The 15729-nt window shown below is 35.5% G+C and overlaps 3 protein-coding genes, 1 non-coding gene and 1 pseudogene across 7 annotated transcripts; 4 read left to right on the top strand and 1 right to left on the bottom strand.

Annotated features, from left to right (window-relative positions):
* Window positions 1-2201: 2201 nt before the first annotated feature.
* On the top strand, window positions 2202-7721 carry LOC114722795 (carboxyl-terminal-processing peptidase 1, chloroplastic). Of its 4 annotated transcripts, none has more exons than XM_028908893.1 (13): window positions 2202-2619; window positions 3050-3169; window positions 4019-4156; window positions 4627-4731; window positions 4827-4995; window positions 5510-5586; window positions 5718-5762; window positions 5974-6057; window positions 6395-6433; window positions 6519-6581; window positions 6823-6952; window positions 7031-7100; window positions 7194-7721. In XM_028908893.1, the coding sequence occupies exons 1-12, from the start codon at window positions 2203-2205 to the stop codon at window positions 7084-7086; spliced, it is 1443 nt and encodes a 480-aa protein (XP_028764726.1). In that variant the 5' UTR covers window position 2202; the 3' UTR covers window positions 7087-7100; window positions 7194-7721. The 4 variants fall into 4 exon arrangements, with proteins under 4 accessions (XP_028764726.1, XP_028764727.1, XP_028764728.1 ...); XM_028908894.1 differs by having other exon boundaries at window positions 7031-7106; window positions 7191-7721; XM_028908895.1 differs by having other exon boundaries at window positions 7213-7271.
* Window positions 7722-8133: 412 nt separating this feature from the next.
* Window positions 8134-8206, top strand: TRNAE-CUC (transfer RNA glutamic acid (anticodon CUC)). The gene has a single exon. It is a non-coding gene; the product is annotated as a tRNA-Glu (tRNA).
* Window positions 8207-8675: 469 nt separating this feature from the next.
* On the top strand, window positions 8676-12457 carry LOC114722950 (merozoite surface protein CMZ-8-like). Its single transcript, XM_028909070.1, has 4 exons — window positions 8676-9333; window positions 9833-10477; window positions 10967-11006; window positions 11105-12457. The coding sequence occupies exons 1-4, from the start codon at window positions 9273-9275 to the stop codon at window positions 11331-11333; spliced, it is 975 nt and encodes a 324-aa protein (XP_028764903.1). The 5' UTR covers window positions 8676-9272; the 3' UTR covers window positions 11334-12457.
* Window positions 12293-14709, bottom strand: LOC114722951 (cold-regulated 413 inner membrane protein 1, chloroplastic). The gene is made up of 6 exons (XM_028909071.1): window positions 14407-14709; window positions 14189-14311; window positions 13227-13322; window positions 13037-13101; window positions 12745-12814; window positions 12293-12656 (listed from the first exon to the last, which is right to left on the bottom strand). The coding sequence occupies exons 1-6, from the start codon at window positions 14565-14567 to the stop codon at window positions 12494-12496; spliced, it is 678 nt and encodes a 225-aa protein (XP_028764904.1). The 5' UTR covers window positions 14568-14709; the 3' UTR covers window positions 12293-12493.
* Window positions 14710-15608: 899 nt separating this feature from the next.
* On the top strand, window positions 15609-15729 carry LOC114722998 (uncharacterized; annotated as a pseudogene).

The raw sequence follows: 15729 nt of genomic DNA, 5'->3' as shown, positions 1-15729 counted from the left end.
TAATTATAAGAGCTGGGTGACTAATTTGAGGAGATTGAGAAAATAAGTTAAGTTAGTTATTTGTAATGAATATGTGTTGTCTTTCCTAAAATATCCTTACTGATCAACTAGATTGGTTAGAAATACCATTGTTAGAAAGACTAACTTGAAAAAAAAATGCATAAATATAAAATACAGAGTAGATTGGAGTTTTGTATTTAGGACTAAAATAAAAGTCAAACAAGGTATTATATTAAGAACCAGAGGTAGTATAAGTCAAGACCAAATTCTCCTTATATACTAACCTTATATTTTGTAAATTAATATTCCAATAGACCCCATTACTATTATTCCAACCCACGGCCGCAGAGCAGCAATGATAAGCAATGATTAATAATTGATTGTTGAATTAATTTTTGCAGGAAATAAATAATAAATACTTTAACTTATATATTCAAATACTTTTCACAATTTATTTGCAAGTGAACTTTTATGGAGTCGCCATCTAGAGCCCGGCCTCATGACGAGGCGGCTGAGCTTGAAAAAAATTATAATTTTCTTTTATAATTGGATTTTTCAGGTTAGTTCAGATGAGTCATGAAAAATTCGGTTAACTGAAAAATGTGAATTATTTTTTTTTAATAATAGGAAAATAAATAACGCCTAGACTCATCGAGGGAGAAAAATGTCTCCACTAACTTCTTTTTCCACTTCCTCTCCACTTAATATTTTTGTTACTGAATTAACTTTCAATGGTTGAGATTCAAAACTAAGTATAAAACTATTACTATTACATTATATATAATAAAAATTTACAATTGCTAAACCATTCCCATCAAATTTTAATACTATAAATTTATCAACTTATATTTTATTATTTAAAATTTAATATTATAACAATATTTTTACATAATAAATTTTAGCCGTTGAAACTTGATCTAGTGATAAAAATATTAAATGGAAAAAAATGAAGAGAAAAATTAGTAGAAACAATCTTCTTTTGACTCACCACATTCTCATCGATATGATAACTTCCATACAATATTTGGAGTCATATTCATCTTGTCACTGCGATAAAATCTGAATCGTTTAGAGTTTGATGTGAACAACCTAAAACATCAAGGTAAATTTAAAATTTAAAATCAATTTGAATGATCATACTAAATTTTGTATGACCATAAAATGTGCTCCCTTGCTAAAATTAAATGTCTACCTTGTAGCCTTATTAATTATTTTTTATTTCCTATCTATCCTAAAAATATTATCCGGATTTTGATAACACAGACTTTTTATTTGGCATGCAAACTACTATCTTTCGATTCTATTTATAAGATCTCGTTTGCAAACTATAAACAAAATTTTATAATTAGAACTGGAGGTAGTATAATCTCATTTTTTACATGACATTTGATAGAGCTGATGTCAAACCCCAGAATACAACGCATTTGTATTTGATGTTATTCCTATAATCTTGAATATTTAAGAATGTTTAAAGCATATGGTGGTAAAAAAATATTAAGGAATGTACCCAAAAAAAATATTAAGGAATATTTGCAATTAATATAAAGATATGGCGACATTGACCGTTAATTTCGAGGATCTATTTTTTTTTTTTCCGATGCTGAAATTGAGGCCATCCTTTAAAAAATGATAATAACAAATGGTCTTGACAATTTGGGCTTTTGGCCCGAAAGCCCAGATTGTTAGGGCCGGGCTTATATGGACTTGTTTTTGTATAGTTGAGCTTATTCAACCCGACTCAAATGAGGACCGGCTTGCCCGAATAATTGGCCTTCTCTTGTATTCTTTTTTTTTTTTTTTTTTTTAATTTTTTAAAAGCTCTACCTTCAAGTTGTGCTTTACCTGGGCACTAATACTACTAGTTATGCTGTTAAAAAATTCAGAGGGTGTTTGAATTACTTTTTAGAAATAATTTTACAGCGGAAAAAGAACTCAGCCTCACAATTTTATTTTATTGACGAAGTTTATAATTCTTTTAGAAACATAACAAATTAAAAATGCATCTTAAGGCAAAATATATCATGAAATTGTATCGAAAATGTCAAATATATATTATACTCTGTCGAAAAAAGGGGTCAAATATATATTGGTTACTGTTACTTTTCTTGTGGTAGAGTTTTTAACCTCCTTTTTAAAATCTAGTCCAAAGATTTTTCATTTTATTTTATTGGAGTAAAAAGGCGGGGGATTCTAACTGATAAAATGCAAGGCATAATCATCACTCAGTCATCCTCCAAAAGAGCTCCAGAAGAGATGAGCATCTGGCTCGCAGTTCCACCACCGTCGCCGGCAGCGAGACCCCGACTTCTTTGCAATTCAAGACTCAATTGCATCAGTTGGCTCGACAGGACTTTGGTCGGCGCTTTTTCCGGTGTTCTCTCGTTCGGACTCTTGGTCTCCTCGCCGTCTGCCATTGCATTCGAAACTCCTTCCCTTCAAACCTCGATTTCTCCTCCTCTTACTTCTTCTGAAATTTGCCGTGAATTTGAGCCAGAAGACAGGGCTGACACGGGTCCAGAGGTAGTGACTAATGAGGGAATTGTTGAGGAAGCTTGGAAAATTGTCAATGATAGCTTTCTTGATGCTGGTGGTCGTCGCTGGTCGCAAGAGAGTTGGCAGGTAACACGATGCCTGTCACAGTTCATTAGCTTATCGAATTTTTAGCCAAAGAGGCCGGGGCGGCAATTTTTGTATTTTGTTTCGCATCCCTTCTATCACATGCCTGTTGAAGTGGACGAGGGCCCAATTTCCATAGCGTAGCCTTCCAATTTGAAATATCAGCTTATTGATCTTTCTTGGTTTGATAGAAATGTTTGCTTGGATGATTTAGCTCTGTTCTGTTGACTCCGTTTTTGTATTTGATAGCTCTAATTTATCCCACGTCAATCTTGTGCTCCATTTAATCACGGACAGATTTTATTCTAGTTCCTCGCGGTGGCTTTTGGTCCCATTATTATGCGAAACTAGCTTGCGTCTATGCTGAAGTCTATTATTTTTTAATATCTGGTACTGCGTGATGGCTGACGCAAATGCCATTTTATAACTCCAGCAAAAGAGGGGGGATATCTTGATCAATTCCATTCAGACGAGATCAAAAGCTCATCAGATAATAAAGAGAATGCTTGCCAGTTTAGGTGATCCCTATACGCGGTTTCTTTCCCCTGAGGAGGTAATTGATTCTTCATTTTCTCTGGTCCAATGCATTGATTATAATGATTGCATGCTTTATTGTATTTTTTTGCATATAACTTTAATGCAAAATAAATTTTTAGAATAAAGGTGTCTGCATTTTCACTTAAGTCACCTTCTCTTCCCCTGTATAAACTTGACGTTTGAAACTGATGATCAAAATTTATTCAAAAAAATATTATTTTTATTATGAATATGATATGAAAGCACAATTTTTATCTTCATTTTTTTTTGGAAATAATGAAATTAAAATATTATAACTTATTAAGTTTACACAATTGCTCCTGTTTATTATAATAAACTTAATAATATTTTATTTCCGAAATTAACTTATTATTTATTGGTTAAATTTAAAAATTATTTTATGAATATATTCTTTGTTTAATAATTTTACAATTTACTAAATTCAGAAAATTGATTATCTTATGTTGATAAAATATATATTTACTACTTGTTATGTAAATATAAATAGTATTTTATTTCCAAAATTAAATTATTATTCATTGGTGTTTTGATCAATATAGATGTAATCGTACCTTATCTTTTGATGCAAGGTAAGTACTAAGTATAGCACATCTTTTGGTTCTAGGGGGAGAAGAGTGCACTTTTAAAACAGAGGATGAAGTTGTGTAATTTAAGTATCTCCCAAGAGAGGGGAGAATAATTTATACTTGCTGTTGTCTATTATGATTCTCATAAACTATTTATGACTCTGCTTGATGATTTTGTTTATGCATGAATGATGCCACACACATACACGTGTAATTTCTTCTAAAGTGCTTTTTACAATTATTATTTAATGGCATATGAACTTTTTTATTGTTAAAAGTTCTCGAAGATGGCGAGGTATGACATGACTGGTATTGGAATAAACCTTAGGGAAGTTCCAGATGAAAATGGAATTATCAGAATGAAGGTGCTAGGAATTATACTGGATGGCCCTGCTCATTCTGCTGGTGTGAGACAGGTAGACTGAGGTGTTTCTATTGATTTAATGCACTAATATCTTTTCGAATTTAGATTTATCTGCAATGAATTTCTGTCTGCAGCTGATCCTCAATGTTATTGTGATGTCAGAATCATTTCTGCGCCTTAACCATATTATAATTTAAAAATGATTGCACTGGAATTTTTCTGGGTCTCTTCTTCTTTTTAGCTCCTTACTTACCCGTCTACTTTCAATATTAGAATTTTTATCCCTGAAAAAAAAAAAGCATCACCCCACGTATAGTAATTATGCCTTTTGAAAAGTTTGCTCTGCATTTTCTTTTCTTTCCACTGTTCGGATTATCCCCAACGGTGATTTATTATTGATCAATTTTGCTGCCTTTATTTGTTTTCCATTTGGAATTATCAAATGGTGTACATGCAAAGAATTAATGTGTATATAGTATAATGATTGATAGGGTTCCCCTCATTTTTTTCTTTTTGGGCTAGGGGGATGAAATCTTAGCTGTCAATGGTGTTGAGGTTCAGGGGAAATCAGCATTTGAAGTTTCGTCTTTGTTGCAGGGCCCTAATGAAACATTTGTGACTATTCAGGTTGTGAATTGTGATTCCAAAATTTTAGCATGCGCAGAAGCCTTTGTCTGTATTTGCTACAATGTTGAAATTGGAGAAATTATTTTTACTGATAGGTCAAGCATGGCAACTGTGGGCCTACAGAATCAATAGAAGTACAGCGGCAACTTGTTGCTAGAACACCAGTCTTTTATCGGCTGGAACAAGCAGATGGTGATACTACTCCTGCGGGGTACATACGCCTTAAAGAGTTCAATGCATTAGCGAGGAAAGATTTAGTCATTGGTCAGTTTCAGTTGACTTCTATAATTATGGTGCTTTCTTAATCAGAACATGTTTTCTTCTTTGGTTCCAAAATATTTTAGCGTGAAAAAATTGGCACACTTCTCTTTCCTCATTACTACTCAGTTACTCTAATTGTCTATGTGGTATAAATTCTTGATCCTGCTTTGTAACATGGTATGTTCTTTAAGTTTTGATAAAAAATGCGTATGGAACTTGAAAAGGATGGTAGAATGAATATGCAATGCTAATTCACTCTGATCTTTGCTCTAATGAACTTGGTGCCAGAAACTAATTGAAGATTACATTTTGCTGTTTCTTTGTTTGTAGTATTCTATGTATCTTGTTGGTGTTTCCCATGCAGTGTCAAATTATCATAAATTTTTCCAATAGCATTGAATAGAAAGGCAACGACTTGTTGGATCTTCCTCTTTTCTTCTTTTCCCATTGGGTTTCTATTTCTGGCGTCTTGAGTTGTGGATCATCTTGTAATACATCACAGTAATGAATTTCGCAGCAATGAAGAGACTACAAGATATGGGTGCTTCATATTTTATTTTGGATCTTAGAGATAATCTTGGAGGACTAGTACAGGTTTCTTTTCCCTGTAACCTGTATACATCTTTTTATGTTAAATTTGAGTAAATGTTCCACTTTATGCATGCATTCAGAAAATAATTTTCTGCCTTTCAAATATGTTCCATTTGGTTGTTTCTTTTGTTCAGGCTGGGATTGAAATTGCCAAGCTCTTCCTTGGAGAAGGGGACACGGTATGTTAATTCATGTCAGCATACTGCAGATTGCCGTGCTTTTAATTTATAATTATAATATTTTTTGTCTTATCTTTATGGTCAAAGCTCTCAAAAAGTACTAAGGGTAACTGTCATTTGCCTACTATTGATATTGTATGCTGAGTTGCTGACTGTATTCGTGGCTTGATTGTCTAACACGGCATTTGTTCTACTGATGTCTTCCCGACAGGTCATCTACACTGTTGGTAGAGATTCGCAGTTCCAAAAGGCTATTGTTGCTGATGCTTCACCATTGGTTCAAGCTCCTGTTATTGTACACACTGCTCTTCATCTTAAATCATTCTAGAAATATTTCTCTCCTAGATTTATCCTTTTTAGGTTTGCATTTGGAGAAGCAACTGTTCAAGGCATTTCATTGTCAAACTTTTAATGAAACATAGCTTCTCAGTCAAATAGATGTCTGGTCCTATTAGTTGCCCAATTTTTAGGGAGTGAAAAAAATGTGTTTTTACATTGACCAAGGCCTTTATATGGGTCGTGATCCTGTAAGCAATCCCCCCGCCGCCCCGTGGGGGTCCTCTTGCCTTGCTGATTCATGTCTTTGCTGTACTGGACATTTTGAAATATCTTATTGGCTTCTGTCATTGCAGGTTTTAGTGAATGATAAAACGGCTAGTGCAAGTGAAATAGTGAGCAGTTCATTTTCCCAACTATATCATTGTTAATTCATCTTCCACTTCTTGTGCTAACTTAATACGCTGTTATTTATTTTAGGTTGCTTCTGCATTACATGATAATTGTAGAGCTGTTCTTGTGGGACAACGCACGTATGGCAAGGTTTATAAATTTTTTTTTGAATCACTTTGCAAGATAGCGCATTTTTACCTGTACAGACCTCTTCATGCAATGAATGTTTTCTCGGGGGCGGGAGAATTTTTTTTTTTTTTTTTTGGGGTGGGGTTGTAATGACCGGGAGCTGTGCCGTATCATGAGTTTCTTTTTCTTACGCACGTCTGAGTATGTGGTATGTAATAGTTGCTTCAATTTTCTTGACACTCACGCACAATGTCATTGACAGGGTTTGATCCAATCAGTATTTGAACTGCGTGATGGATCCGGTGTGGTTGTCACAGTTGGCAAGTATGTAACACCAAATCACAAGGACATAAATGGCAATGGGATAGAGCCTGATTTCCAGAAACTTCCAGGTAGGTCCCGCCCACCCCCAACAAAAAAAAAGAGGGTAGATTGCCTTTGGTAATGTGAATCCATATCCATATGCGCAGCGTTGGATGATGTCAGCAAACGGCTTTCGAACTGCACTATGCTTCAGCAAGGATGAAATAGTCCATAGTGGTATTCTTATGCAACTTGTTGCTTGTCATATAATTCCAATGTTTTGAAGAATCTGTTGGTTGTTAACTGCCACGCTCTTCCTGAGAATGTCAGGTTTTATTACTATTACTAGACTATACATGGAGCAGCCTGCCGAACTGGCATTTGACAAACAGCTGGCCTCAATGCCCAAAATGAGTGGACAATGGAACGCTTTGGAATAATGGCATCATCGAGATCAAACTGGATGGTTGGTGAAAAGCAAGGTGTACAGGAACCATAAAGGGGAGTTGAATCCGATAGGCCTGGCCTGCAGAACAGACGCAGCTTGTGATTACGACTTCACACAGGAAACGTTACTACAATTTTTTAACCTTTCAAAACTTGGGATCTTCTGTTTCTTTTGTAAAATCTCTCATTTTTTCTCTTGATGAGAGTGTATCATAGCCTTGGTTTCATTGTTTGAGGGTATACAGGAGCAAAATCTCACTACCTTGTCAAGAGAGTAGTTAATGAAATGCAGATTTTACCAGTTTAGGGGTTGTATACTGTGCTTTTTTACGCTTCCTCCACCATGTTAGCAAGGCAACTAATGAGATGCTTGCTCACATGGCATTAACTAAAATTTACTGATCAGTTCTAGTTGGAGGATTCATTCTAGTCTTAAATATAATATTTCAATTCTACATCTCCCGTGTATTATTTTTTTCCTCAAAATTTTCATGTAGTTAGATTTTTACAGTATGATATATAAATTATGTTAATAAACTTCAATAATAGTTAAAATGATGTTTTAAAAAAAAATGTCACACATTTATTTGCAATTAAATAATTTATTTAATTTTCTTAGTTTGTGTGAATAATTAGTAATAAATCATGTAAATAAGTCTCGACTTTACTTTTGCTTTATTGCAACGTATTATCCAAATTACAACGAAAATCCAGAAATAGTTACCTGATCTCAATCAAAAATTAAAAAAAATGTTAAAAGTGATGATCTTTCTATAATTTAAGCTAGCATCTTTTTATCAACATTTCATCGCCTCATCAACATTCCGTTGTAGTCTAGTTGGTTAGGATACTCGGCTCTCACCCGAGAGACCCGGGTTCGAGTCCCGGCAACGGAAATTTTTTTTTTGGGGTTTCTTTTAATTCTATGGGCAACAGTACGGTTGGGAAGTCGGAGGATTCTGAAATCCTATTTCAAAGAACTCATTATCGGGCCCCCAAAGCCACCATACTCAAGTTAAGACCCAATCTTAAATACCAAATTAACATCAGATCGATAAATCATAAATTTATTCTCCTCCCCCCCCCCATTATCTTCCATTGTCACTGAATATATGAAACCCTGAATCTGAATTAATCAGAATGCTATCCTTCCAACCTTAATCTAAAGTTTCTCAAGATCATATATGAAAAGGGGAAAAAAGAGCAAACTCCCCTGGCTAAAGCGATACCTAGTAAATATAACAAAATCTTCGTAATACCGAAGAGACAATGGCGATAACGAGGTAGCTTAAGAATAGAGAATCCAAGCCAGCTTCTTAAGGGAGAAGACAGTATCGGATAACTAGAGATTTGCCCGAAAAGGAATCGTAAATATTCCAGAGGAAGTATCAGTATTTATAAAAATGAAAAGAAATGGTATGTGTCGAGACACGCAAGTGGACAAGATTACTGAGGAGACAACATTCTTCATTACAGACCCTAAAAGGCAACAAAGTACATTACCACAATCTACAGGCTTTAGCTTTTGGTTCAGTCCCATAAAACAGTGAAAAAGAGGGGCAAAAAAGAGGAGGGGCATTACGGAGATCTCATGGGTCATATCATTAATTATTTATTATATTTTAGCCCCAAGCAACAGATTTAATTCCAAATGGATCACCCTTTTACCTTTTTCCCTCGACAAGCACCTTTTTGCCTCTTTCTGCACCTACAATTGCTTGCTAATTTCAGCTACCCCATGCCTCCTTTCTCAAGTTTTCTCATATTCTTCCTTCTCTCCTGGATCCAAGAAAGCCACGATTCTTCAAGTATTTGTTTTATATATAAGATGCAAAATACAAGGACAAAATTCTTCACACCAACCCCATTCTTCTCTTGTTTTTTGTATCTTAGCTTCTCCAGACTTGACATTGATCCAAACCAAGAACACAGCAAATCAAGCATAGAAGCCAACCTGCAGAAATGGGTGCTAGGAGTCTTTGGCACCTGACCTTGCTCTCCTTCTGTCTTTTATTCAGTTCAGGTGATAAACTTTGTGTTTAACACCTATAAGCTCAGATGTATTTGTTTTGCCTTCTTAGCTTCAAACATTGATTTAGCAACATTAAGCAATAGAGCTTACAACGTAATTATATTCAAGAAACAGAAGCTGATCATTCATCAACAACAGCAACCCAGCAAATCTCCTGCATGCGTGTATGAATAAATGAAGCAGTGTATCAAAAATATATTTTGCTAACGCATGAAGAGTTCCATAGCTGTAGGCAGAATTACTAATAGCAGCTCTGAAACAAAGTCAAAATGATGATTAATATTAGCTGCAGCAAGGGTATATATAGCACTTAAATGAATTACAAAATTATTCCTTCTATCAAAATCCAAAACCCATGTTTTAGTTTATCCCTGATTGGCCTCCTTGGAGAAGAAACAGAAAGTTTTGAGTCCATTCATGTGGGTTCATTATCAATATATTTTCAAGCTTTTCTTACTGCGAAGCTAAGTATTCTTCGTTTCTTTTCCAGGAACAGGGATAGCCAGAATATTAGGAGATGAAGAAAACCAGGGAATCTTCTCATCATCTGAATTTGAAACTCTGCCGGATGGAGTTCCTGTCGTCAATCCAACAACTCCGGGCACAGCAAATCCATCTCCTTTGGCAAACCCAACATCACCTCAAGCACCAGATACAACAGGGCAAACCCCAACAACACCATATATGCCCCCCTTATCCCCAGACTCACCCATGACAACCCCAACCACACCTCCAGCCAATCCAACCATATCCCCAACCAATCCAACTGCACCTCCGACTGACTCAAGTGCACCTCCGGCCAACCCAACTGCACCTCCGGCCATTCCAACAGCACCTCCAGCCAACCCAACCACAACTCCAACAAGCCCAACCACAAACAGTCCTGCATCTTCAGGTGGTCAATGGTGTGTTGCAAGCCAAACGGCTTCAGAAACTGCTTTACAAGTGGCTCTTGACTTTGCTTGTGGCTATGGAGGTGCTGATTGTTCTGCAATTCAAGCAGGGGCAAGTTGTTATAATCCAAACACCGTTCGTGACCATGCTTCTTATGCATTCAATGAATATTACCAGAAGAATCCAGCACCTACAAGCTGTTCATTTGGAGGAATAGCACAGCTTACAAACAAGGACCCAAGTAAGTCCTAATTACAACATCCTTGAGATGATTTTATTGTTGAAACTCGAGTCTGCAATGAAGAAATTCAAATTATCAATTTGTTCTTGTCTTCAGAAATGGGGAAGTCAAGAATAAAAGTCATCAAAACTTTTCCACCATGGACACTTCAATTTAATATGGAAAAGACTAAACAATGTCCCTCTAAACCAACTCCATGCATAAATCTCTTTTCAGTAGCTAACGAAGGTCTGGCCTCTGCCTCCACGAAATGCCCCCTTCAGTAACTGATGGATGTTCTCACGCATTCCTTAGTGACCTTAGCTTGCTCACCCTTCACCAGATTGATACACATCTATGTCATTATTTTTCACTGCATTGATTATGGGCTTCACTAATTTCATTCATTTAGTACTGGATCATATAGTAAGCATAAAATATTCAAGATCATGACAGTTATTTTGCTTCACTAACTTAAACTACAAAGAAACATTTTTTATATTATTGCAGGTACTGGGAACTGCCACTATTCATCAACAAAATCACAAGGGTGAGAATTCTTAGCCGCATTATCTTATTCGTATTATAATGCTAAAAAATGAAGATCGATCACTGAATCCCACATCCTAACATGTACTGTGCATGCAGCATGAGTCCACCAACAAATCAAAGCCCGCTGACAAATCAAAGCCCTCTTAACCAATCCAGTCCAATGAGTACAACTCCTCCAAGTGTGTCAATGCCTGGTGGATCAACAATACTTGGTTCAGAACCAACACAAAGCCCCAGCTTAGCCTCAGCTCCCTCTTATTCCTTGCTGCTGATGTTCACCATGTGCAGCCTCTGGGCTTCGGTCCTCACAGAGAATATTATCTAGACCATATACATGGTGCAGTCACCGTTTCGAAATGAGCTGGAATTCACGTAGCATGCCGGCATTCTCTTGAGACTTCGAGGAGGCAGAAGGTCAATAATTCCATTTGTTATTTGAAGTCTTGCTGTTTAAGTTAGTACTACCTTTGAGCTATATATGTCCATTAGTTGATCATAAAGCCCAAAAAAGTAGTAGAACAAAAGATTATAGGTGTTGTAAACAGATTTTCTATAGTATTAGCATAATAATAAATTGCTAGACAGTCTATTTTCTCTTGGAATATTTCTTCCATAGAGAAACTCTGAAGCTTATATTGGCTATAATATAATTATTTATAGAGCCAAGAGCCATTTTAAAGGAATTATTCAGCAATCAGTCTAAAACAAGACCATAATTGTAGACAAGGATGTTCAGAAGACTAGCTCCAAGGAATCTAACTCATCCACGACAGTAATATATGAAAATGTCATGTAACTACGTCATTGGGCATCATATAAACATGGTTCGATGAGGATAATTTTCACCTGCTAAAAGTGAGAAAATTTGCATGGAGAAACCAAAAATTTAAATATAAGAGATAATAGATGTCAACTCTTGAGTAAAAGGTAATGATTCTATATATTCGCCCTCTTTGAGTATTTATTTGTGGAAGCGGATGCTTACCTTAAAGTCAAAATGCAATACTGATTCATCTCATCATATTTTTCAAGATTATTTCCACGATCAAGTAATATGCCCATGAAATATTAACACATTCAAAAAACAACAGAGCATTGTTCTGCGAACCCAGGATAACATCCACTCAGAAGGATTACAATCTTAACAAATGAGAAAGCTGGAGTTCAGAGAGCACCTGAACTAGGTGCACTAGACTTCTAATAAAAAGCACTAGAGCAGTACAAGTGAGTTTAACAATCCTAAAGTTTTGAGGGCAGGGAGATGTGCCAAGTTACAAACAGCCGTTAAACAAGTCAGATTAACATTAAATATTGAAGAGTAATGAAAATACATGTGGCTTTGTAGTCATTTATAGAGTCCAATACTAGTAAAAACTATTACATTATAAAGAACAACATTGGGCATTTATTCACTTTTTTCTACAGCTATGCCACTCAGATATATTTCTATTACAATTCACCAGAATTTATTATTTTACAATCATTTCAGATCAGAAGCAACAAGGAAGAAACAGTGATACAGATGACAGCTAAGGTGGCCACAATTGAACCTTGGTCAAATGCTTTCTGCAAGCTTGCTCTTGAGAAATGCTGGAAAGCCAAATAACCCGCAATCAACAATGAAATGATAGCCCCTTCTGTTGTTCCCCTGACAACGTAGGAAAAATAAAGAATGTGAACGACTTAATGGCTCCCATATGATGCTTAACTTAAGTCAAAATGATGAATTTACTTACCTTAATTTCATAACTTCATATGGAGCGACGATCACCAAGAGCAATGCTATAAATGGCAACTCAAGTTCACCTGAAAATTTAAAAGATAACCAGAAGAATTTTTATGTATCATCCTTCAGTTTATTTGCAGGAGAGTAATAAGGGACAAAATAATGAACTGATTTCCACCAATTCCAATGGAAGCTGTGGTGTTTGGGGAATCTATAAATTAAAATCTAATGTTACTCTCTCCAGATTTGCTAAATTTCATTCTACTATCTCATAAATATGAGCAGCAGACAACAGAACCTACCAGGTATATGAAAGAAGAGACGAACCAGGAGTGCTAGGAATGCAGACCATAGACCATATCTACCCCTGCAAACCCAATGTGTGTAAGTTGATTTGAGGAAAAAAATAAGGAATTGATGTAGTCCGTTGGTGAAAGAGTATTTCATGTTGAGCAGGAAGACAAAAATGCTCAGGTGGGGTGGAAAACGTACTGCATCCAAGCAACGATACTTGCAGGAGCTTGCAAGGCAAATAATGGAACAATGAATGACTTCGGCACGCCAGTGCCTTTAGCCAGTATTAAAACCCTGAAAATTTCTAAATACTCATCAGCCATATTTTATTTTTTATTGTTAACGAAAGCGATAGATAAAACAGTAACTGCAAGGCAAAAGACTGAAAGTGACATTTCTGTTTAACATTAGTTGTAAGTAAAAATTATCAGATCACCGAAAAAATTGTCATATAAAGTAGAGTAAAGCTTCATTAGAGATAAATATAGGTGAAATTTTCAGATTGATCACTCCATCTTGAATGGTATAGAGGACACAACTATTATCAAAACGAGTTCTCTCGGGAAGAGAGTGACTCTTCAAAGTACAAGGGATACAGCATTTGGTCACAATAGTAAACGGAGACAAATTACAATTAGTAGCTTGATCTGTATTTGACCCATGGCACCTAACTGACCTAACAGCTAAATCAGTCCCCTTCGTTCCCAAACCAAATTCTGTCTAAAAAATCCGATGTTAAAAACACGCGAACAGAATAACTCTTATTTCTGTGACGGGTATTTGAAAAGAAAACGAATGAAAGCCTGCTGATTTGCTGTTTCCATCTTCGAAAATAACATTTCAGATTCATAGGTAATATGCACTACTATTATTCCTGAGTTTCATCCAAAGGGCGCCTTTTCGTCATCTTGGATTGCATTATGAGTTATCCACTGAGCTCATCCACACTTGCTTTAAGGTTTTTACTCTCCATCTCCAACAATCACTTGTGAGTTATGATTGAGAACCAAATTATATTAAAAATACATTATTTGTGACGATAACTACACTAAATTCAGAAAATTCCACTGCAAATCTGGAGTTAACTCAGTTCTTCCAGATTTACATACATATGCATATAAGCAAATATATATTGATTTAAGAGAGGAGAAGTAACTGACACAGAAGAAACAGTCGAGATCCACTGGAGATTGCGAGCAGTGAGAGGAGCAGCATAGCAGACGGCACGGGATCCTCTGGTTCTCCTTGTCTTCACTATCCTTCCATTGTGCTCAATCAAAGACCTACAGCCTCATCAAAACCAGATTATAAATCAAACGGCTCAGATACTCTCTTATTCATGCATTAGAAATTCGTACTTATTTAGAAAGTTCGATACCTTAACGGATTGTAGCTGTAGCTAAGCGATGCCCCAGAAACAAGAGAACCAGAACGTGGAGGTATAGCCAGAGCTCGAGGACGGAGGTATGAGCTCTTGATGCTGATGGAGAAGAGTGAAGGAGTAGTTTTCACAGTTGATAAGAGAGAAGCAGACGACATTTCTTCTTCCTCTTCTCCTTCTTCTCCTTCTTCTCCTTCTTTTTGCTCGTTTTTCTTTCCGTTCTTTCTGCTCTACCGATGAAGGCTTTCTACGTGTCTTTTCTCCTAGCTGAGTTCTATAGGATACAGCATTTTGTAGTCTTATTATTACCGCATTTTCACGTAAAGCTAAGGGAACTGATCCCAAGGCTTCAGCACATGATGCCGCGTAATTTCTTTGTAAGGGGGCTAATCTCACTCTCTCTGGAATTATGAGGATAGCCCCTTTTTTTGCGTGTGCATGAGTTAGTGCACTGGATTAAATAATTTTATTCACTTTAATATTAGAAGACAAATTTTTTTAACAAGAAAAAAATTTAGATCAAATCTTTTATATCAAGTTTTCTAATAAATTTATAATTAAATACTATTAAATATTAATATTTCAAAAATAAAATATGTAATCATATGTAATTAAAGAATTGACACAATAGATATAAAAAACTTAACGTAAGTCTTGTCTTTTTTAATATTGACGTTGTCAATAGATATTGATCCAATATAAGAACTAGTTGAGGGTCCTAAATATAAAATGTCAATCTATTTTATCTCTCAAATTTATAATATGTTCTCAAAAATATTCTTATTAATTGTAAGGTATTTCCACCCAAGTATAATTTTAATATATATGATTAAATGAGGGTACTTTAGAAAAGTTAGCACATATTTATTGCAAATAACTAATTTAACTAATTTTTTAATCTCTTTAAATTAATTATCTAATTCTTATATTAAATATTAGAGGTAGTAGTTGACAATAATATAATTTTTGAAGGGGGAAAAAAAAAGATGAGAGTGGGACATACACTGATGAACATTTAAAATCCGTTTCATTTATATATAGTAGTAATATATTTCTTAACTCTTATACAACCCTTTAATTATGAGAGCTAGCAGAGGATTTTAATTTAATCTTAAAATCTCACTTTATTTTACCTGCCAAAGTCATAATTTTTCTTAAACTCTCTATTTGTTAATCAGAATTTTCTATGAGCAAAGTAGTTTCCAACGCAGACAAGGCCCAAGGCCTAAGCTGGTGACCTCGATTGCACTTAGGAGGGGTGCCCGCTTAAGGCCTCCTCAAGTAGGAGAGCCTACGTCATAATTTGCGGCAGTGGATCCC

This window comes from Neltuma alba, unplaced genomic scaffold, assembly GCF_004799145.2.
Source record: "Neltuma alba isolate B1F8T4 unplaced genomic scaffold, ASM479914v2 tig00012116_pilon, whole genome shotgun sequence".
NCBI classification, from domain to species: domain Eukaryota; kingdom Viridiplantae; phylum Streptophyta; class Magnoliopsida; order Fabales; family Fabaceae; genus Neltuma; species Neltuma alba.
This window is presented reverse-complemented; position numbering and strand designations above follow the sequence as displayed.